Consider the following 23780-nt stretch of genomic DNA (forward strand, 5'->3'; position numbering starts at 1 on the left):
ACTCTCACTCAGGCCACTACCACTCCATCTCATGCACACACACACACACAGAGAGTAAAGGAGCAGTGCAAGTAAAGAGACAGAAGCTGAGAGTCATTTTCTTTCCAACACTTTCATTATTTTCTCCACACAACTCAAAAACAAAAACAGAGTAATTCCAGGAAACAGAAAGAAAGAAAGAAAGAAAGAAAGAAAGAAAGAAAGAAAGAAAGAAAGAGGAGAATCAAACCATAGATAGCTTGGCATGCGTTTGCATGCTGCAGACTAACGGGATGGTGCAGGGCATCGTCACCAGGCTGATGGCGTAGAGCAGAGTTTCTGAAACCTGTTTCTTTCTGGGACCCAAAACGACAAAAAAATAGACAGAAAATAAATAAAATACAGTGTTCTGCCTCTCAGGTTGCAGGCACGTACGAGTGAGCTCTTGAAATAATGCAGTGAAAGTGCTGCTGAGTTTGAGAGTTTCCTTTCCATACTTTGAGAGATGCTGTCGGGCGGAGGAACAACAGCGACACACACACACACACACACGCTCCATGCCCCCTTTAAGTTGTTACCAATGGCAACGGGCTCAGCCACTCCATCCCATCACGTGGGAGGAGGAAGACGCGCACACACACACACACACACACACACATGTTCACACACTTGGATGAACATTCATGTGCACACAAACAAACACAGAGGCTGGCTTTGTCAGATGTGTTTGAGAGACACAGGAAAAAACTCAGTGTCTTCACTTGAGGGTAAAAAAAACAGATTTTCCCTCAACAAAGGGCTTATTTCTTCTCTAATGTGAAGTATTGTGCAGAATCTGTAGGTAAGAAGAATTTGGGGGCTGGAAGGTTTCTGTCGCTCAATTTAAACAAGGAAAATACAATAATTAACTTAATTATTGTCATTTTTACCTCCACCAAGATTATGTTTTTATCATTTAATCATACTTATCTGTGAGTTTGTCCTTCCTGTCGTGTTTTAAATGGATTAATCTGAATTGTTTGTGATGGGCATGTGATCACCCAAGTATGTTCCCATTAAAATTTGGTAAGGATCTACCCACAAGGAACCCCTCTCTCTTATAATGAACGAGATTTGTTCTGCACATGAAGGCTCAGACTCTCTACGATCAGTTTAATCTGATCCAGATTACAGATGGTCCGGACGTGTATATCTCAGCGACATCTTAAAACATCGGGATGGATTTTTGTCATGTTTATATAAGATAGTAATAAGTATAAGCAGGTAAAGTTCTACACAGATACAGAAAGTCTTCTGGATCCATTGTATCCAAAAAGGTAAAGATTTCAGGTGCTGGAATGTCGAAGCCTTGATGAAGGTCTGTGCTCTCTGAGAGAATTGTGTCTACTGTATGTTTGTATGTAGGTCGTAAAGCCAGGGTCATACTTTCTGCATACGCGTGTCCGCAAAGGTTCATGGACGACCGTTTCAGTCTGTGAGGACTGTCCGTCCAGTTGGTGGCGCACTCTGGTTTTGGTCAAAAGAGACACAGAAGAAGACAGAGACCATGGAAGTTTGATTGAGATTCCGTGAGGAAGTCGGCTGGTTCCCACACGTGTACGACACAGCGTGGCTTTTAGCTGTGTTTCCACCGGGTGGAACAACTCGGTTTGGTACGGTACGCATTTTTATTCCGTGCTTCCATTAAGAATACTAGCAGAAATAACTAGCCCCAACAGGTCCATTCTTTGACACCCTTCCCTTGGACTACCAGAGTAAAATGGTACGACACGGTCTGACCACAAACTGGGCAGGGAAAAAAGAGCTATCTTGTCTGTTATGTCGCAGTCGTTGTCAGCGTTCTTTGTCGTTGTTTGTTGTCAGCGTTTGTTGTCGTCATTCATTGTCGTCGTTTGTTGTCAGCGTTCGTTGTTGTTTGTTGTCAGCGTTCGTTGTCGTCGTTTGTCTTCGTACAATGACGTCGTTCGTTGTCGTGTTCGTTGACGTGTTCGCTGTCGTCTTTCGCTGTCAGTGTTCGTTGTTGTCGTTTGTTGTCAGTGTTCGTTGACGTTGTTTGTTGTTGTCGTTTGTTGTCAGCGTTCGTTGTTGTCATTTGTTGTCAGCGTTCGTTGTCGTTGTTTGATGTCGTTGTTTGTTGTCAGCGTTCGTTGTTGTTTGTTGTCAGTGTTCGTTGTCGTTGTTTGTTGTCGTCGTTTGTTGTCAGCGTTCGTTGTCATCGTTTGTTGTCAGAGTTCGTTGTCGTCGTTTGTTGTCAGCACTCGTTGTCATCGTATGTTGTCAGCTTTCGTTGTCGTCGTTTGTTGTCAGCGTACGTTGTCATCGTTTGTTGTCAGCGTTCGTTGTTGTCGTTTGTTGTCAGCGTTCGTTGTCAGCGTTCGTTGTCAGCGTTCGTTGTCAGCGTTCGTTGTCGTCGTTTGTTGTCAGCGTTCACTTTCGCCGTTTGTTGTCAGCGTTCGTTGTCATTGTTTGTTGTCAGCGTTCGTTGTCAGCGTTCGTTGTTGTCGTTTGTTGTCAGCGTTCGTTGTCATTGTTTGTTGTCATTGTTTGTTGTCAGCGTTCGTTGTCAGCGTTCGTTGTCGTCGTTTGTTGTCAGCGTTCACTTTCGCCGTTTGTTGTCTTCGTACAACGACGTCTTCACTGTCGTGTTCATTGACGTTGTTCGTTGTTGTTCCGTTGACGTCATTCACTGTTGTCGTTCCGTCGTCATTCGTTGTCAGTGTTCGTTGTTAGCTTTTGTTGCCGTCATTCATTGACATATTTCATTGCGTCATTCATTGTCATCTTTCATTGTCGTTGTTCGTACTTCACTGACATGGCCATCGGGCACAGCGCACACCCCACATACCTAAGTAAAGAAACTGTTTTCAGGGCTTTACCGTTCCAAACCGTGCCATACTGTACCAAATCAAACTGTATCCTGATGGAAACCCAGCAAAAGAATACAAGGAAACACCAAAGAAGGTGATATCCAGGACAGAAACCATCGCTTCTGGAATAAAATGTGAGATCAAGTATGTGAGACATACATGGAACGTTAGACTAATGCTTGTGTGCATGTGGAAATACAAAGCAGCACAAGACACAAGACACGGAAAATATGACCCCAGCTGTAAGGAAAGCCTCTCCACCTCCATTCACCCATGGAATGGTTTAGTCTCAGTCTGTGCAGTCGAGTGATGAAATATCCGTATCCAAGTCTGGGCGTGTCACAAAAAGCAAGAGGGAGAAAAAAGGGCCAACAGTTGTTTACGTTGTTTTGGGGTTTTTTTAAGAAAGAAAGAAAGTCCCTTGTGCCTTATTCAACCAGACTACCACTTGTAGAACTTCTGGTCTACTTTAAGTTAACTTTGTGGTAGTAGAATTTGTAACTCGGGGTGGGGGGAGGGGCAGGTCTTGGGTAGGTTGAGGAGAACCTAAGGAATGAAGGCAGTAAATCCAAAACCTCGATCCTGAGCTCAGCAGCTTACAAACTGACATCATGAAATGTTTGACTCTTTCGACTTCTTGTCCTGTTCTTCCCTCCAAACACTGCTCCAATCAAAACCCAACACGTCTCATGTGCTTCTGGAGTTTGTCGTCTTTGCACTCAAGACTCAGCGCGCAACTAAGATATTACAGTACGTACAGTATGCATGCATTGTTGTAGTTTCATCAGCTGGCGCTACAAAAGCAAGGCAGATGGCGTCTAGTAGTGCTTTTCTTTTTCTTATTCTTTTTCATTTTGACTCAAACATATTGCAGGTAAAGTATAAAAGACGTCGTCTTCGGGTTACGTTTTGAGAGAAGCAGTGAGAGACACTGACGGGGTTTTTTTTTGTTGCTGCACACGCTTTCGCTGAAGGCGGCGTTTCCTTCTAAGCGATGCTGCCAGTGGTAGAGTGGGCGCAGGTCTTTGCCAAGGACGATCATCATCGAACCACCACCAACACAGAGTAAAGCTCCATCCTCTGACTGGTGTGTGTGTGTGTGTGTGTGTGTGGAGGAGGGAAAGAGTAGGAGGGAGCGACTGAGAGAGAGAGAGAGAGAGAGAGAGCACACAGCTGTCAGCTGATGCTGGTTAGATAGATGTGGATGAGCAGTGACTGTGTCCTCACAAGATGCTCTCGCAAAGTTCATGAACAGCATGAAAGGCCACTTGGACACACACACACACACACACACACTGATGGAAAAGACATCAGAGGTTGTCGCAGGTTCAAACGCTCTCACATTCTGTACAAAAAACCCTTTCACACACTTGTCGTATTGACTGTACATAAAAAAAAAATGGACATTCTTTCTCCGTTTGAAAAGTGAAAAGTGAAAAGTGAAGTGGAGGAAGTAGGGGCGCAGTTCAGCCACCGGGGGGCGACAAAAAGAACTCCCATTCTTGTGTCAACAAGCATTTTCCTGCTGAGTTAACGGCCTTCGATGATTCTATAAATTATGTTCACATTTAAAGGAGAACAGATGAAAACGGAGGGGACACCAGTGTGATTGACAGCTGGTGTCCTTCAATAGGGGCGTGTTTAAAATCAAATCGCAAAGATCTAGGCTTCAAAATCTGGGGGAAGCCTACGAGCATTTTCTACATACATCCTGAATTGTCCACTGTCCACTCACTCATTCACTCACGAGTAAACACACACAAAGAAAAACCCCAGCATGGACAGGTCAAAGAGACGGACAGAGAAGATACAACATTACAGTGTGTATTTGTTCTTCTATCTTTATGAGGACCAGCCTTTTGGAACATGGCCAATGAGGACATGTGGAAACATGAGGACATTTTGACCATTCCTCAGTTTAGGTTTATGTCAGGGTGATTTTTTTGAGGTGTGGGTAAGAGATTATGTAATGAGTGTCCTCGCAAAGACAGGAGAGCCATGAAGCAGCCATGTATCCAGGCAGCACACACACTTCACTTAGCAGCTCACGCAACACAGATGAAGAAAAATGAAGAAAAAGAGACATCAGAGCGAGGACAGGTCACCGAGACGCAGAGAGAAGACACAATGTGTGTTTATGTGTGTGTGTGTTGTTCTTGTCCTTCCCTTTTTTTTTGAGGACTAGCCTTAAAGAACATGGACAATGAGGACATTTTGAAAACATGAGGACATTTAGCCCATTCCTCGTGTTGCATGGTTTTGGGTAAGAGATTATGTAATGTGTGTAAAGTGTCCTCACAAAGACAGAAGAGCTGTGAAGTAACCATGTATCCACACAGCACACACACACTTGGCAGCTCATGCAACATAGACACACGTGACGCTTTTTTTCACTACATAGTCCCGGCACGGCGTGGTACGGCTCGACTCTACACAGTTTGGTATGGTTTTCCATTACTATAGTAGCTCCTCAATGTGGGCGGAGTCACAAAGCACGGCTGCATGAAACTGCCGTGGCTTCGTCTTAGTTAGTTGTAAAGCAGCTGTTTACAGTGTACTGAATCATTAGTCTCAGTTAATTATCCCTTGGTAAATTACTGTGGGATTAATACACAACTCCTTATATGGACATCCTGGGGTTGTGTGTGTGTGTTTATAGGTCACATATTCAGGCTTTAAGAAATGTGTGTGTGTGTGGGGGGGGGGGGGGGGGGGGTTCATCTTCTAATGTGTTGTTGAGTCAAAGTTATGACTCCTTTTATATTGCATTTTTAGTTGTGATATAAAGTAGCAATAATTGTGCCAAAGTCACAAAATTACTCTGTGTTTCTTTTCTTTTTGTTGATAAAAACGAGCCAAGTGACCATGAACTGTGACGTATTATCAGATTTCACAAATTCAGTCCAATTTTAAAAAACAATTGTACTTTTTTGCTCAGGTGTGTTTGTATAGTTGGCAAAAAAAATAATTCAATATATTTTTCATCAGATTGTGCTGAAAAAAAAGGACATAAGACACTCTATGTTGCACATTCTTACAACCTCTGTATATACTGTATGTTTGAACGTAGTCATGGAAATAAAAGCAGCCAAAATTCTCTGTGTTCTAAGGGTTAAAGGGGGTTCTAAGGGAGATTTTAGACACTTCCTTTGCAAAATGTTGGAGATGAACGCATGTTTTCAGGATTTTTTAACTGATCTACAGTTCGGCATATACGTCGAATATTCGGCATATATTCGACAGATACTCGACAGATACTGTCGCTAATGGAAAAGCAAAAAAAAAGAGAAAGAAAACGTGTCGAGTCGAGCCGTGCCGGGACTGTGTGGTGGAAAAGTGCCACTAGACCTTGAAAACCATTAGTAACATCGCCTGGGCAGGCACCTGGGCAGGTGGAGGAACCAAAAGGCAGGAGTTATATAGGTGTGGGGAGGGAGGGGGTAGTTAAAGAGGGTCACAAAATAAATATATCCATCAAACATTGTACATGAGATAAAATGTTAATAAATAAATTAAAAGTTACAAATTTTCTTGAAAACTACGCTTCTAGGGATGAAAAAGTCTGTCTCATCAGTCCTGGAAGCAGACCGATCAGCCCACTTGAGTCTCTACGTGAACTACAGGAAGTTCACTTGAGTCCACTTCTTCCAAAGTTACCTGGACTGGTTCGCCTCCCCCCCCCGGCCCTTGTCCGCAGCTCTGGGTACTTTATACTTTCACAACAACTGGACCAAAAAGAAACGATGGAGAAAAAAAAGCCCTCTTTGTTCCTGGTCTTCATTGAGCCAGTTGCAGTCCGCACACCGGGAGCATGAAGGGGCAGCAGATTTGACGTTAATACTCGTATGAATTTGTATAGTTGCTGTAATATAGATAGACTCTGGAGCCAGTGTTGTCTTTAAATAAAAAAGTGAATAAACAAAATAGCCACTCCAATGTTGAGCAGAATCACCATGGCAACCAGAACAGAGCTGTAGGCCTGCGTGGGAGAGAGAGAGAGAGAAGGAGCGTATCAATAATAAGGACACACGTACAGTATAAAACCAGCATAACTAACACAATACATACAAATATAGGCACAGACACTTATTTAACTTTTAAACAAACCATCAATACAGTAAAAAAAACGGGGAGGAGATCAACCTTTAAAGCAGGGGTTTCAAAATGTCCACTGAGCATCTAGTCTGGTCAGTAGGAGGCGGGGCAAGTGAAAAAAGGGCAAACTTTTTAGAAAAAGCTTTTTTTTGTAAGGGTGGGCAAAATTACCATCATAATTGTCCATTACAATGACGTTCTTTTTTCTGAAGATATTCCACAGAATTCATACAATATGATAATATGATACAAAATGATACATAAATAACTCATTATAACTTGGGGGCCACAAGTTTGAAACCTCTGCACAAGTTTGAAACCTTAAAGCAACCAGTGGTTGAGTATAGGTTTGTTTGTTTGCATTAAAACAACAGTTTAAAGGACAATTTATGGTTAACTGCGTTCAGGAGACGAGCACATAAAAACAGAAGAACTCAGACTTCATGCACTATCATGATCACAGTGGTTTTGGTCTGATATGCCGTTGTTAGAAGTTACAACAACAAAAAAATAACTTAAAGATAATAAAGATAACCTCATACCATCTGTTAACTTCAAAAACAATGTATATACAGTATGTATATAAGGTAAATTAATAGGTAAATTAATAGCTGAAAACATATATATATATGTAAACATGTTGTTCAACAAAACATTAAAAAGTACTGAAAATATTTTGACGTTAATGGAAGGAAGAAAATCACAAAATAACCCTCGACATGGCACCAACTATAGCTACAGAAATTTTGTTTTTTGTCAATTCTGTGACATCTGAGATCAAAAACAACCAATACCAAAAAGCTGAATTGGATATAGCGCCACCTACAGGAAAATTGAGCAAGAGGGAAGCATTTACACGCTGAAAACTGAAGTTTGCTCACTCTCCTGCACCAAAGTCCATTGAGAAAACAACGTTTTTAGCTCACAAGTACACCACGTCAATTCATTCATTCATTTCCTGCTAGTTCTTGTTTACTGGGACGAGGACATTTAAATGGTTTGGTCGTGGCTGTGCATGGACAAATATACTGTATGATTGGTTATTTGTGTAAACACAAACAATAAACAACGACGCAGCCGAGATGACAACACAGAAGGCCGAAGGAGCAAGTTTGCCTCTCGTAACGAATCAAAAAATGAAACTATCCTGTGTTGCTCCCCCGGGGAGGCCCCCCCTCCTCTGACAGAGTGAGGTCAGAGGTCAACCTCGGCAGTGGAACAGCAGCCCGGAGCTGGTGCAGAGTCAGTGTGTTGCTCGGTGACACTTCAGCAGATGTTTGCTGACAACCCAGGTCATGTGGGTGAAGGCCAGTCGTTCTGAGCCACCTGTCCACTCACTGTGGACGAGTGTGTGAGACGGAATCTAATGTGTTCACCACACGTTATCGTTTAAAAAAAGACCATGGCGTGTATTTTGGTCTTAACAGGCGCAGTAGATGAATGTTTTTAATTAAAACGCCGAAAATAATCTTAACAATAGCTGGGGTGGGAGAGTGAAATGGGACTCGGAGTAACACTACACACTGATATTAAGCTGCTTTAGAGCAACATTGTGGTAAATGAATGTGTCCAGAGTGGCTGCTAACGAGGTTTCTGCTGATGAACCTGGCGATAGGCTTATCTCAGATCTGTGTCACAGTGATTACCCCACCACAGGTGGATGATCTGCTTTTTCTACTCTTTGTTCTTGTGATGCAGCTTCACACTTTCCCACTTTTTCCCTTACTTAACACATTTCTACTGTTTAGTGTGCTGGGTTTTTCAGCCTTTGTTGACAAGTGTTTGCTTGATTACCAGTTGATGGCTGAATAATGGGATTATTTTCAGTGTGATTATTTCATTTGTGCCAAAAGAGTATAATTATTCACAATTAGGATTTTGTTGGTGAGCACATCGTTTATCACTCTCTGAAAACATGAAAACATGTTGAAAATGTGTCTGTCAGTTGGAAAAAAAGAAAAAAAAACAGATTTTAGTCACTTAACAAAAGGCTAACCTATGACAATCTACACCTGCTGAAGTGTATGATATGTTAAGAGTATGTTTGACTCTTTATTTCACCATTAGAGAAGCATTTTCATGCTGAAAACGGAAGTTTGTAAAGTGCTCACTCTCCTGCACCAAACCCCATGTAGAAAAACAACATTTTTAACTTGTGAGGACACCACAGCTGCAGGTCCAATGCTGCCTCATTTAAGTTTGTTTCATGTGATAAATCCAAACGAAGGATTTCAAACACTAATGTGGAAACATTTGAACTCACTAATCAAGGATCAGCAACAACGACTCTGTGCTGTGACGTAAAATCGCAGATTTTCTCTATGGACTTTGGTGCAAGAAGTGGGGCTGCTTTACTAAGCAACAAAAACCTCAGTTTATGTTCTGTAAAGGTCGTCTAATGGTTCTTAAGAACTTATAGACTTATAGACTGAAGATATTTTATATGGTGAGTATTTTTGTTAAAGCAGAAATATGCAGGGTTTTTACCCTGATCCCCTCTCCCCCTACTTTCTGTCTAATAATGGACTATCTTATCTTATCTTATCGTGTTATATTCGACATTCATTAACGTAAACGTTTTAAACCATTAACATAATGTTTTCAGTGATTTTTAAGTATTTTTAACTGATCTACAGTTCGACATTGTCCTGTTTGACTCTTGTGTCAGAACTCGTGCTCATGACTCTTACACCGACGACACTCTCTGAACAATCAGTGACCGACAGACATCACATTTCAGTATCGGCTCAGCTGGTTGGAACCTCACCAGGTACCAGATACTATCCCTTATGGAAAAGCAAAGACAAAGGTAGAATCGTCGAGCCGAGCCGTGCCAGAACTGTATAAACGCGTCCATGTCTGAGGTGTTTTTGGTGCTGGGGACGCACAGTGTAAAAATCCTGAACTATACCTTTAAGCAGCCTGTTGTTATCGTGGGTCCGTCCCCTAATTATGAGCCCTCAGGGGTCACAGAGGTTAATGTCTGTGGCTCCGTGATGACTCGTCGATTTGTTTGAGTGGACACGGAGCTGCACTTCTATTTTGGTCGTGAAGTGAACGCTACACTGGACACAGTCAGAGAGTAAATGTCTGTCATTGTGTGTGTGTGTGTGTGTGTGTGTGTGTGTGTGTGTGTGTGTGTGTGTGTGTGCAGCGCTCCCTGTGTATATTTATCAGAGTGTGATAGTATCTGTGTTTGCTGTGAACCTGTCTTACAGAATTCTCACTTGCTTCTCTGCGGCTGCACACACACACACACAGAGAAAATCACCCCCACCTCCACTCACCCTCACCTCCTTGTCACTGACACAAGCCTACCGATTGGCCGCTGTTGAAGCCTAGCATAAGCTGTTCCCTAGCAACAGAGCGCTGGTTAACCAATATGAGGCCGTCAGTGAGGGAGGGGCCAGTTTGCCAATCTGCTGTTACTAAGGTGCACAGAGGACCAACGGAGGTTCTCTCTCCTCTGTGTGTGTGTGTGTGTGTGTGTATTTGTGTTATCTCTTCAGGACCTTTTCTGGCACATCAGGACCAAAACCACATCAAAACCTGGTCCTAATAAAGCAGAACCTAATTTATAAAGAATTGGTTAAGTTTGTGCAAATGAATGGAAGTCAATGCAGTGTCCTAAGAAGAAAAACCTGTATATGTGTGTGTGTGTGTGTGTCTGACAGTAGTCCTCATGAGGATCAAATCCTGGTCCTAATAAATGCAGACCCTAATTTCTAAAGAATTGGTTCAGTTTGGGCTTTTTTGCACAGAGTTTGCATGTTCTCCCCGTGTGTGTGTGTGTGTGTGTGTGTGTGTGTTGTCTCCAGGTTCTTCAGTTTCCTCCCACAGTCCAAACACATGCAGATTAGGGGATTAGGTAAACTGGACAATCTAAATTGACCGTATGTGTGAGTGTGAGAGTAGATATTGTTTGTCTCTAGCTGAGATTAGCATCAGCGCCCCCCAGTGCAATATACCTATACATATTTATACTGTAAATATCAAGTCCATACTGTGTATATTCTGCTGTTTATAAAGTACATTCTACATTCTATTTTTAACTAATTTAACTAAGTGTTAACATCTTTGTATATTGTAATTTCCTTTTTTGGTAATGCGTGTTTATTACTTATTATCTTTATCTTTACTGTCTTGCTGCTGTAACAATGCAAATTTCCCGTCTGCGGGACAAATAAAGGACTATCTTATCTTATCTTAACTTAAGATGGATGGATGGTTGAGTTTGTCCAAATGGATGGAAGTCAATGCAGTGTCTTAAGAAGAAAAAACTGTGTATGTGTGTGTGTGTGTGAGAGAGAGAGAGGGTGTGTGTCCATTTTTGTGACAGTAGTCCTCATGGGGACTAAAGCCTGGTCTTGATGAGGCAAAACCTAATTTTTGGGGCTTTGGTTAAAGGAATACTTCACCTTGTATTACTAGAATAGGGGGCGTGTTTTTGTTTCCCCTGAGTTAAGAAATATCTTTATTCTTTTCTTTGTTATGTGCCCACCAGTGACACTTGGTCCTGTTAGTGTAACTCTCTGCATTTAACTTAACTTAACTTAACTTAAAATTAAATTAAATAACTAACCTACACTTGTAGGCAAGTTGTGAACTGACCCATGAACTGTATTTAAAGGGACAGTTCACTCATGATGTACAGAGGGTGACATTCAGGAGTTTGTGTTTCAAGGTTAAAGGCAAAATGAAATACACCTGAAATAAATGGTGACCACTTCTTTAAAAGTTATAAAAAAAACTCTTCTTTCTGACGAGGAAGCTGAAGTGGATATTATGGCTTAAAACCTTTCATGTCTTTTCAGTTTGTTTTGTTGTTGTTTGAAGATGTTGTCAACCTTCAAACTTCAAACTTCAAAAGGGTTTAGAGGACTCAGGAATTCCACTCAGCCCTCCGTCTGTATAAATTCATATTTTTGGGTAAACTGTCCCCTTTAATAGTTGATAGTGTGTGTGTGTGTGTGTGTGTGTGTGTGTGTGTGTGTGTGTGTGTGTGGCTTCATCAGCTAATGCTGCGTTCACATTATCGTGCAGGATTAGTGTGGGTTGGGGCCGTTCATCATGGAGAGGCTAAATGTGGCCAAAAAATTGTATTACAACAGTTTAATCCCACCCCTCGCTTGGTCATAGCACCAAAAAAAAAAATCTTCCTTTATTTCAAAAGGTTAAACTGTCTCCAGATTATCATAATATGTGGGATTACACTGTGTTATATCATGTATCCTCATGACAGTGGACAACAAATCCTTTTAATCAAATACATGACAGAAAACACGCAGACGCTCAAACTACTACAATGAACAAGCGAAGACGGACTTATTTTATTTAACTATATATAAATGGAAGTGGGTTTGTCGTTAAACCACATTTTTATCAACTTAAATTGGTTTTTATTCACTTAAATTATGTCTTTTCTACCACAGTGAATCAGCCCATTTCCACCAAATGGGAGCAGAACCAGTGTCTGTTAAAATCAACCTTCCACTGTGTCGTGTGACAGAGTTGTGTTTGTGCACGATGCATCTTACCGTACTGACTTTACCCTGCATGAGGCTTTGGTCCTGCTGCTCAGGGGTGATGGGTGAGGACTTCAGAGGGGGGGAGAGGGTGAGGTCCCGGCGTAGAGGCCGCGAGTCCATCTTCTCCCCCGCTCTGTCAGGCTTGTGTCCCGAGTCTTTCCCTCCCTCTTTCCCCTCTCTTCCTTCCCTCCCGTCGCGGTTCTTGTGTCTCTGCCGCTGCGCGGTGTGCGAGCGGCCCTCGCCGTGCCCGTGCCGCTCCTCCCCGTGCCCATGGGGCTTGTGGGTAGTGGAGTCTCTGGGCTGTAAAGGCTTCATCTCCATCTCGTAGTTGCTAATTTTCTCCTCGTCCTGCTCCAGCAGCCGCCCCCCCCTGCCGTGCGCGCCCCGGTGCCCGGACGTCCAGGAGGCCGACGAGGTCGACTCCGTCCACCTGTCCCCTCTGACCTGTCTGTGATTGGACGAGCTGTGCTCCCGCGACTTGTGATTGGAGGAGCTGTGTTTGTGTCCATTGGTCCGACTCGCTCCCCGTCCACTGACCCCGCTTCCTCCCTTTGACAGCGTCCCCCTCTTCTTGTCCTCGCCCCAGCTGTTGGCCCGTGCATACTCCCCCTTCCCTCCTCCTCCGCTGCCTTCAGCCCCTGCGTTCCCACCCTCCATCAACACCTGGATCTCCGTCTTCCCTCCTCCACCGCCTTTCTCGCTCCTCTCTCCTCCGTCCTTCCCCTTGTCACTGTGGTCCACGGCGGTTTGCCGGTGGAAGCGTGCACTCTTGGTCCGCTGGGCTGTCCGGGCAGGAGCAGGCGGGGTGTGAGGAGGCGAGGAAGAAGGCGGGCTGAGGTCAGGGGTGGCGGCGTCGTTGGAGGGGTCGTCAGAGGCGGCGCTCTTCACGTACAGATCAGGACTATCGGCTGTGCCGGCGCTACTCGACAGGCCCTCGCCCTCCACTTCACTGGACACCTGATGTTTGGGACGCTGCACCTCCATACCTGCAAGAAAGGGTGAGGTGAAGAGGCTATGAAGCAGATGACGTGTCACTGTTAGAACATTTAGCATTTGCAGCCATGAAACGACGCCCAAGTGCAAAGTACACATTACACGCATGAGTTTCTTTCTATTGTTTCTGTTTCTGCAATTAGGCACAGGACAACTATAATAATATAACACAGAATTTAAAAGTCAAGGAACCAAAACAAAGACCCAGTGTGCTAAAGTGTTCTCTTGAGTCACAAGCCAGGGTTTTGAAACATATGTGTGGGCCAGCTGCTTCTGGAATAAAGTGAAAGATAAAATTAAATCACCTTTTTTCATTTACACTATTTCAATTCAAATAAGCAAAGCTAATAATGCGAATTTCACGTCTTTGACTAAATTATTATGAGTAGCTTCATAAAGACATGGCAGTAGTCGAGCCAAAGACAAAGACGTTGACACTTGTCCTCACTTATACAAGTATAGATTTTAACGTCTGAACAAAAGACAACATCTAAAAAATATGTTACACAATTACACCACCGTTTTCTGCCTGGAAACAGACGTTTGCCAAGTTTTACATTCCTACTGTCGCATCAATGTCCATTGACAAAATCAGCGTTTTTAGCGAGTGGGGACACTGCTGCCTCGTGTGGTCACTTTGTGTCACTGAGGTAAATTCCAACAAGTGATTTTAAACACAGACATCACAAAATAAGATATTTTGAACTCACTGACGGAGGCAGCAGTGGATCAACGACACCTGTGTGCTGTGTGATGTAAAAATGGCTGATTGTCTCTATGGACTTTGGTGCAGGAGAGTGAATGGTTTACAAAGCCACGCAAAGTGAGGAAAACTGACAGATATGTATTCTTAATATATATATATATATATATATATACATATATATATATATATATATACACTTAAGCTGGTCTCAGGCTGATTACTGATGCTGGGGGGGAAGCTCATGTCAAAGTCTGTACCTCACATAACCACACTTAAATAACATGGACTATCCCTTTAAATTCGATGCCATAGCTTTCAAGGTTCAGTGGGTTCGACGAAGTGTGTGTGTGTGTGTGTGTGTGTGTGTGTGGGTTGGCTACCTACAGTGTTGTACAAATGTGAGTGACAAAGGCAGAAACTCAGAGCTGGAGGGAGGTTGGCACTGACCTTTATCACCAACCCACACACACACACACACACACACACACACACACGCTCTTGTGTATATGTCAGTTAAGCTGTGACATGTTCTACGTGTGGGTATATGGCACACGTGTGTTGTGATTTAAGTAGGCGTGCACGGCTGCTGCTGCTGCTGCTGCTGCTGCTGCTGCTGCTGCTGTGTGCGGCTGCTGCTGCTGCTGCTGCTGCTGCTGCTGCTGCTGTGTGATGCTGCTGCTGCTCACCGTTCCCCGGGTGTTGGAAGGACGGGGAGAACTGCTTGGCGATGACCCTGGCCATGCGACTCTCCTCCTGGGCTTTCTGAGCTGCTCCGATTGCTGCCTCCGCTTTACCCTGAGCGTGGGCCGTCCTGACACACAGAGGGAAACAAAAACACCAAAAAAGAATTATCATTATTAATACAAATGTTAATATAAAGAATTTTTTTTTAAAAAAGAGTGAGAGAGAGAAAAGAATAGTCACAGAATCCTGACGGTGGTGATGATTTTTTTTGGTAGGAGGGAGATAAGCGCAGAGAAGAATTGAGAGCCATTGTTAAAAATATGCTGTGGTTGAAATGACCTTTGGAACAATGAGACTACATTTAATTCCTTGTTATTGTATTTGCAGACAGAGCAGGATTTATTGAGGAACACCATTTTTATATACACTCAATATTCATGCGATATATAACAACTTAAAACCATCATCTGAACACGGTCTACGCTCGTTTTTATTTCTCCATCCATGCATTGAGTTGTTTTCGTTCTGATGTGGAATAAACTCAAAGAAAAAGAGCGATATGTTCTTCAACATAGAGCTGCAACTAACGATTATTTTCATAATCGATTAATCTTTCCATTAATGTAGTAATCGTTTGATCCATAAAATGTTGTTCGTCAAACCTTGAAATGATGGTGCTCTCGAATATTCCTGTTCTTTGTTATATGGAGCAAAGAAACGAAGAAAATATTCACAATAAAACAATCAGACCTCTTGTTTTGATCATGAAAAAAGCTTCAAAGCGATTATCAAAATAGTTGACGGTAAATTTAGTAATCGATGAATTGTTTCAGCTCTACTTCAACACTTAAAGGGACAGTTCATGTTTAAAGTGTGGTGTGTGTATGACATAATCAGTGCTGACTGCGCGGTGTGTGGCTCCTTCACCTACAACCAGTACACGACAAGCAGATTCACCCTCAGTGAAAACACGGACTGCCAGCTATAAAAAAAAAAGGAGAACAAATAAAACCTAATAAAATAATATATGATATATGATAGTTTAAGAAAACATTTTCACGGCTTTAACTCACAGTTGAACCACCTGTTCTGACTGGAAAAGTGAAATCTGCACGTTGTTCTTTCCTCCCACAACAACCAGAGTCCATTGAGAAAATCAGCATTTGTAGCTCACACAGGACCCAGGAGCTGCCGGTCCACTGCAGCCACATTTGTTAGGCTTGAGTCCTCGAGTGAATGATTTCAAACAGCAAAGTCCCCAAAATAACACATCTGAAGTGACTAATGGAGGCAGCAGTGGATCAATAACACCTGTGTGCTGTGACGTAAAATGGCTGCTGAGAGAAAAGGCTGCAGGTTCTGTGTCACTTCACACTAAATAAAACATGTTTGACTTACTGATAAAGAAAGAAATGAAACAATTATTTGATCACTCTCCTCAGTGGATAACACTTTGGTTGTCAGTGGTACACCTTTGTTATCAAACAGTAAATAAACCTTAATAAATAAATCACTGACGGTTATTAAAAGAATAACTCATGCGTCATTGAGTTATAAACATCTATATATAACAGGTGGCTTTAGGGGAACGTGTACACTACGGTGTGATGAGTTAGCGTGTACACATCTGTTTAGAAACACTGTAATCTTGTTTGTGATCACAAAATGATTCATATCGCCGTCTCGGCGGCTGCCGGGGCTTTTTCCACGTCCTTCATCTCTCTAACTGCTCGGTTACATCCCCGTCCTCATATCTCTCTCTCTCTCTCTCTGCCTCTCTCTTTTATTTTCTCCCCCCCCCATTGCCTCTCCCTAATTGCTCCGTCCTTCTTCATCACAATCCCCCCTTTTCATCTGCCTCACAGTCCCAGCCTCTCTCTCTCTCTCTCTGGTTATATCAAATAAATGTTTCCCTTCAATTACAGCCTCTCGCCTTTGTCTCCCTCACTTTCCATTCAGCGACGTATCTTATTCTGCGTTTCGAGGGGCTCTCGACTCGGGTACAATAGCCTCTCATCGCTCGCTCTCTCCCCCTCCCTCCCTCCCTCCCTCCCTCCCTCCCTGGTGATCTCCTCTCAGTGGACAGTAACAGTCTTGATGCAGTGTTGCATGTCGAGGGTTATTGATTTTCTTTTGTCTGCCTGTGTTTTTACCGCTCTGTGCGCTCCCTGCCACAGTATACTCAACACCACCATGTGTGTGTGTGAGTGCGGGCCTGTTGGCTGAGGGGGAGCGAGGTGTGAGGAAGGAGGAGAGGAAGACTGTCTCTCTGTGTCACATGACGCACCACATGTAGCTGTTTTTGGGCTTTGGTTAAACTTTACCACTCGGATACATTTTCCATGTGCTGCATCGTTACTTGTTACAATGACAACATTGTTACGAATCATTCCAAACCCACATCATCACTGCCAGAGCTGTAGATGGAAGAAGAACCAGAAACACCACCTTCAACACCTTCAGGGAGTGATCGTGGTGTTGAGGAAGGAGACCACGCCCTCATGGACTGAAATGCCTCCTCAGCATCCCGAAAGAAAAACTACAACAGATCTGTTCTCTCTGCATACATCATCTAGATCAGGGGTCTCAGACTCAAATGACCTGTGGGCCCCTGACTGTCTCGTCTGGTCAGTCGGGGGCCAGTCAAGTAAAAAAACAGCTCAAAATGACATATCAATATGCCACATTGATTCCTTTTTTTATATGTAGTCTATTGCCTCGTGTGAGCTTTTCTGTCTTTTATCCATTATTCTGTGCAGCACTTTGGTCACTGTGTTTGACTACTTGTTTTAATATGGAACAATATTCACAATATAAAAAACAAAATATTTATGATGCAAAATTAATATAATAATAATAATTTAAAAAAACATACAGAAAGGACTTGTTACAACTTGATTTGTTTCTAGGGCCACGTGAAATCGATTGGAGGGCCACATGTGGTCCCTGGGCCGCAACTTTGAGACCACTGATCTAGATCATTTATCAAATTCTGAAAGAGGGAGGTGATTCCAAACTTTCCAGAATCGTACTCAATCTCAAATATGAGATTCTACACAGAAAGTACAGACCTGTGTTTATCAGATCAGGGTTCAAGAATCAAATCCAGAACCTTCGAGTTGAAAGACGACTTGCTCTACCACTGAGCTACCGTCGACCCACGTATCATATTTTTTAAACCCCATGTACACGGATCACTGTCAAACAACAAACAACTATTTTCCAAATGAAAACACACTCATCTGGTACAACGTGCTCTCGCCCTGGTGCCCACAACATGACACAACACAAAAGCCTCTTCAACAGCTCCAACCCACAACTTCCTGTCCCACCTCTGTCTTCCCCAGGAACAACTCTGTCTCTGTATGAATCAACTGCCAGGAGAGAAAAGAGCTGCTGATTATACAACACAACGCTCTGTCCAAAAACAAGGCAAGAGGAGAACAAATTAAAACAGCGATGGAGCGAGGTGATGAAGATGAAGAGAGGAGCGAGGCAGAGGAGAGGTGCAGAGGGTGAGCATGTAATGGAGAAGAGACACAATGTGAGACTGAAGAGGAAGAAAGACGACGGAGTTAAAAGGTTTTTACGTATTCACCATCAGTGAATCATTACCTGATTAATCGTGACACACACACACACACACACAGTGTAATTACAGCCGTGTCCAACCAAAAACTGCTATTAAAGCTTAGGGAGGGGACGGTGGACACACAGCGATGTCTTCTTTATGATGGAGACAACACACGCGGGATTTATGGGACATTTTGCGTTTCACGCGCAGCAGGTCGGGGTGATGCTTCAGAATTAGTGAGGGTCTGCAGTGGTGAGAAAAACCAACCAACCATTCATTCATTCATTCACCATTTATCCTCCACATGTCGGGGCCACACCCTGCACAGGACGCCAGCTGAAGTTAGTCGTCGGCTGAAGTTGAAATAAAGGTTGCACAGGGAAGATCACGCGAGGATAAATCAGGAGCGGCTGAAGCGACAATCTGGTGAAGAGTGGGAGAATAAGAGAGCAATATACTGCAGCCAGAGGTTGATGAATGGCAAGTGTGTGCAGACAGATTGGTAATCAGGCAGGCGGCAGAGAGGGAGAGAGGGAGAGAGGGAGAGAGTGATGAGCACTGTGTCCGCGCCACAGACTGACTCATACAGAGAGGGGTGGACATGACGGACCGAGGGTTCAAACGCCACGTTTAACACAGGATCATGAGTGAGAGCAAGGACAGGGACAGAGACAGAGACAGAGACGAAAGAGGGAAAGGACGGGGGAAGATGAGGGAAAGTGAAACGTAATCAAGATGAAAGAGATACACAGAGGTGAGGTGAGGTGAGGTGAGGTGAGGTGAGGTGAGGTGACGGGGAGACGGAGAGAGAGAGAAAGAGTCTAATCCAGTTCTTAAATCTAAACTCCTTCATCATGTCACTAAACCAGCTGATGATGATGATGACGATGAAGATGATTCATATCTGAATAGAAAAATCCATCTTTGTGGGGACATTTTGTCTGAGCCCCACAACTTTAAAGTGTTTTTTCAGGGTTAAGTCCTGGTTTTGGGGTTAGGCACTTAGTTGTGATGGTTAAGGTAAGGGTAAGGGTTTGTGTGTGTGTGTTTGTGTAATGTATTAAACCTAAAAATGTATTAAAGGACTCCTTTCAGGGTTAAGATCTGGTTTTAGGATGAGGAGCTGGTAAAAAGGTGATGTGTTTTTGGTACATACACATATACAGTATGTGTGGCACACAGTGTGTGTGTGTGTGTGTGCATGGGGTTCCTCCCACATGTACAGAAACAACACACAGAGCACACAAAAGTCAATAAAGAAACAACAGTGAATGAAATGTGTTGGTCAAAAAGCCTCAAGCGAAAGGTCTCCGGCAAAAAGGCTGCTTAGAATTATAGGTTTATGTTGTTATTATGTGTGTGTGTGTGTGTGTGTGTGTGTGTGTGTGTGTGTGTGTGTGTGTGTGTGTATGTGTGTGAGAGAGAGTGTGTTTGGGGGCAAATATGAGGGTGTGTGTGTCGGTCTTTAGCTAATGAAACGAGGTCAAAGTATCACAGTCAGTATCTCTGTTCACAAAACACAGTGAGTCACTGCAGACCATTTATCTGCCCGCTAATCACATGATGATGCTGATGATGATGATGATGATGATGATGAGTTACGGAAGCACAGTGATCAGGGCGCATCACCCGCTTATTACACACTGTCACACACACACACACACACACACAGCTCAACACTGCATTGACTTCCACTCTTCCAAGTCTTATCCCCACAATTCAAATTTAACCAGTTCTGCCTCATTAGGACCAGGTTTTGGTCTCCATGACGCGCTGTGTGGAGCGCTTTGGTTTGGTACAGTATGGTTTTGTGCTGTCATTAGGAAAAGTACCTAAAAAACAGCTCCAACCATTCGTTAGCACCCTTCCTTTGGCGTACCAGAGTAAAATGGTACAGTCAGGGTGGAGCTAGACTGGCTCCACCCATGACAGTCAGCTGATTGGGTGGCAGTGTTTTCATCAACGCCCACAGTCTATTCTCTGGGAAAAAAAAAACAAAAAAAGAGCTGCTGGATGTCCTCCATTGTTGTCTGTTGTGTCTCGTTCGTAGTTTGTTGTTGTTGCATTGGTATTGTTAGAGCCATGGAACATATGAGGCTTATGTTTGCATTTTTTGTGCCTAATTAGTTCATTCCTTTATTTATAATGATTAATCATAACTGATATTTTGTTTTATCTTAATACAATTAATGTTTATTCAGTTAGATAAGGTTTATTATGCTCTTATTTTGTCCTGCTACCATAAACTGATACTGCCGTAAAGCACAGCTTATTGTAGTAAACTGTAGTAAATGAGCCATGTGGCACCTGTCGACAATTTTCTGACCGTAGCTTAACTGTAATTTAGGCATTAAAAACTAATTTTTTCCCTGTCAATTAGTTTTTGCAAGGATTTTGCTTGACAACTATTATTTTTTGTTCAATGTGGAATACAGTGTGAAAATAAATCACTGCATTTTCTTGCAGCATGAGTACAGAAACTTTACGTCCTGCAAGAGCGGCAAATAGGTTGCCACTTCAGGTATGATGTCGTGCTACGTATCATTGGACACACCCCACCTACCAAGTAAAAGTTCTGTTCTCAGTCTCATGTTAAGATTGTTGGAAACATGGAAACAAAATACTATATAACAGAGATTTTGGCCACTAAAAATCAAGATAGAATGAGTCATTTTACATCATAAACACATTTTTATTGTAAACTTTTTATCTTTCCTTATCAAAACAAACACTTTTAATTTGAAATTATGTGAAATATCATCATAAATATTATTATATCGATGTCTTTCTCTCAAAATGTGGCCTTTTTTCACTTAACCAGCCCCGTACTGACCAAACAAGACACTCAGTGGCCCCCAGGTCATTTGAGTTAAAGACCCCCTGCTATACAACATGAGTGTGGTCATTTTTAGATATTTTAATGTAGGAATGTTAACCAGAGCCTCTGAAATGAGGTTCCGCCTCAGTGGGACCAGGTTTTAGTCCCCATGAGGACTACTGGCCCTGACAAGGTCAGCGTTTATGCAAAAAAGGAAGAAAGAGGTGATAAAAGTGAGTACACACACACACACACACACACACACACACACACACATGACTTCAGGAAGTAAAGAGAAAGTGCCACATCATCCTTGAACCAGTTTAGCTCCATGAAAGAATATCTGCAACAATTATCATGTGAGAGTTTCACCTCTCTGGGCTTCTCCTGGTGTTCCACAAGGAAATTCCCTGCTGTTCTGTTCTGGGACACTCAGAGGAAGACACAGAGGAAGACACAGAGGGACACAGAGAGAGAAAGATGTCCAAATCTAGGTTAGACAGCGATGTGTGTGTACAGTACAGTAAGACGTCGCTTTCTACTTTAACACCATGACTAAAAAACAGGTTTTTCCCTTTAAACTCAGTTGATAATAAGCACACACACAGACACACTTGTCGCTATTCTCACAGTCTCTGTGTTAAGATCTGGGTGCTTTAAGTTTACATAAAGTGGCACCCTACTTTAAACAAGGACACTCTGTCCCTCCCCAAAAATAATCACCCTCTTGTGCATGAGCTCGTGCCCTCCAAATATCCAAGCATTATCATCTTCAGCGGGGATTATGTTGGGTTTTTCAGTCTTTACACCTGTCAGAGTGACTTTATCTAATTTCTTCGTGTTTTCACGCTCTCAGAGTCATCCGACTAAATTAAACTGAATTTTTTTCAGTTGAGTTTTTGTGTAAAAGCTCCATTTATTCTCAATTTCCTCTGTTTTACGCCCGTCTGTCCCAAATGTTATCTCCGTCACTACCCTACATCCCTTTGTGTGTCTTTTGCGTTGGACGTTGGACGTTACACAATACTTCCTCTAGAGGGCAGTGCATAGTGCCAGGTGGTTCCAGGTATCAACAAAAATGGCGACCATTGAAAAGGTTAATTACTGGACGTAAGTCGTCCTATAAATCGGGAATATTACTCGTTGGTGTACCCAATTTATGATAAGGGTTATTTTCAATATTTCTGTCGTGTCCAACACAACGTTCTTCACCGGATCGCCCTTTGAATTAAACATGCTGCATCATTGAGTGAAGCCGAGTGCCTGGCAGTCACTCTGTGTTTTCTGGTGAAGGGATTAGCCCACAGAGTCTGGCAGCCGATTTGAAATGCCTGTATAGACTCTTCTTGGTTGGTTTCCTGACCGCCCCCACAGTTTCCAGTGGTATTTCTCCATTTTACACCAACATTTTTCACTATTTTCTGACAATTATTGGACGAAACGGCTAATCAATTAATCCTGAAAAAGTAAACCGCAGTAGTAGTACAACCGTTACTGTTAACGAACGATAACGAACGATAAGCTCTTTCTGCTGTCAATGATGTTGTGCTTGAGCTAACTTATGTCCGTTGCTGCCATTGGCATTTCTGTTCCCTACGTTACCTCAACAACATGTTTATTAAGTTGAAAAATAGCGACTGATAACATTCCAGCAGTTCTTTTCATCGTAGCAGGGTTTTTCAAGGGTCTTATTTTCCTTTTACCTGAAATTCCATGGACAGATTTTTGCATTTTCCTCAAGTAAACCGACATTTTTCACCCTTAGCATCTGTCTGAGTCTGAATTTTGGGGGTCTCATTCTTGTGTGAGTTCATTACACGGATAGAATATTTAGCACATGCCCAGCAGTAACGAGGCAGATTTCAGGATGAAACGGAGTCATTGATTGTGCTCGTTATTATCGTCTCTCTCCGTCTTTATCTGTTGCTTCCTCTTTGAGCGTGACTTATCATTGGCGTGGCGAATTATAGGTGAACAGCTGTGGCACGTTGTGGTCACTCTGCCCTCAGCAGCGACTGTCGTCGGGACTTAATAGGATTAGGTCGTCACTGATTCAGCTCGCGTATCCTTTTCGCATGCACACTCTTTCAAACTCAGGCATGTTCAGCAGCTGCATTTACATTGTACGCAAGTAAGCTTATAAGCACATAAGAAGGAGCTGTGTGTGTGTGTGTGTCTTCCTGCTCTCTCAGGCTGTCTGCCAGCAATGTTGGCATAATGCGGAAATTTCTCTCCTCTCTCTCTCCCTCTTGCTCTCTGTATGTATATCTTGTTCTCTTTATTTTATATTTTCTGTGTCATTTTCCTTTTCTTTTATATAAGTGTTTTCTCTCTCTTCATCTTAACAAACTCAACAAACAGCCCCAGGTCCAGATCTGTCCAAGAACCAGCTTTATTCAACGTCGACAAAAACCAGTACAAAGCCATATTATTATTATTATTAACCCATTATTATTGTCAGTATTAACCAGTTATCACTTACATGAGTGATAAGAGGTGATGACCAGTAGCAGTAGTGCTCTATATTAAACGCACA

General features: G+C 42.8%; 1 protein-coding gene across 1 annotated transcript in view; it reads right to left on the minus strand.

The window, feature by feature from the left end:
- Positions 1–6063: 6063 nt before the first annotated feature.
- jph3b (junctophilin 3b) overlaps positions 6064–23780 on the minus strand; it is a 38892-nt gene continuing 21175 nt past the window's right edge. Inside the window, exons 4-6 of the mRNA XM_058644337.1 lie at positions 14855–14979; positions 12479–13455; positions 6064–6825 (exon numbers count right to left, since the gene is read on the minus strand). Of these exons, the coding sequence (XP_058500320.1) occupies positions 6745–6825; positions 12479–13455; positions 14855–14979 (1183 nt within the window). The 3' untranslated portion in view covers positions 6064–6744. The remainder of the gene's footprint in view (positions 6826–12478; positions 13456–14854; positions 14980–23780) is intronic.

This window comes from Solea solea, chromosome 12, assembly GCF_958295425.1.
Source record: "Solea solea chromosome 12, fSolSol10.1, whole genome shotgun sequence".
Lineage (NCBI taxonomy): Eukaryota > Metazoa > Chordata > Actinopteri > Pleuronectiformes > Soleidae > Solea > Solea solea.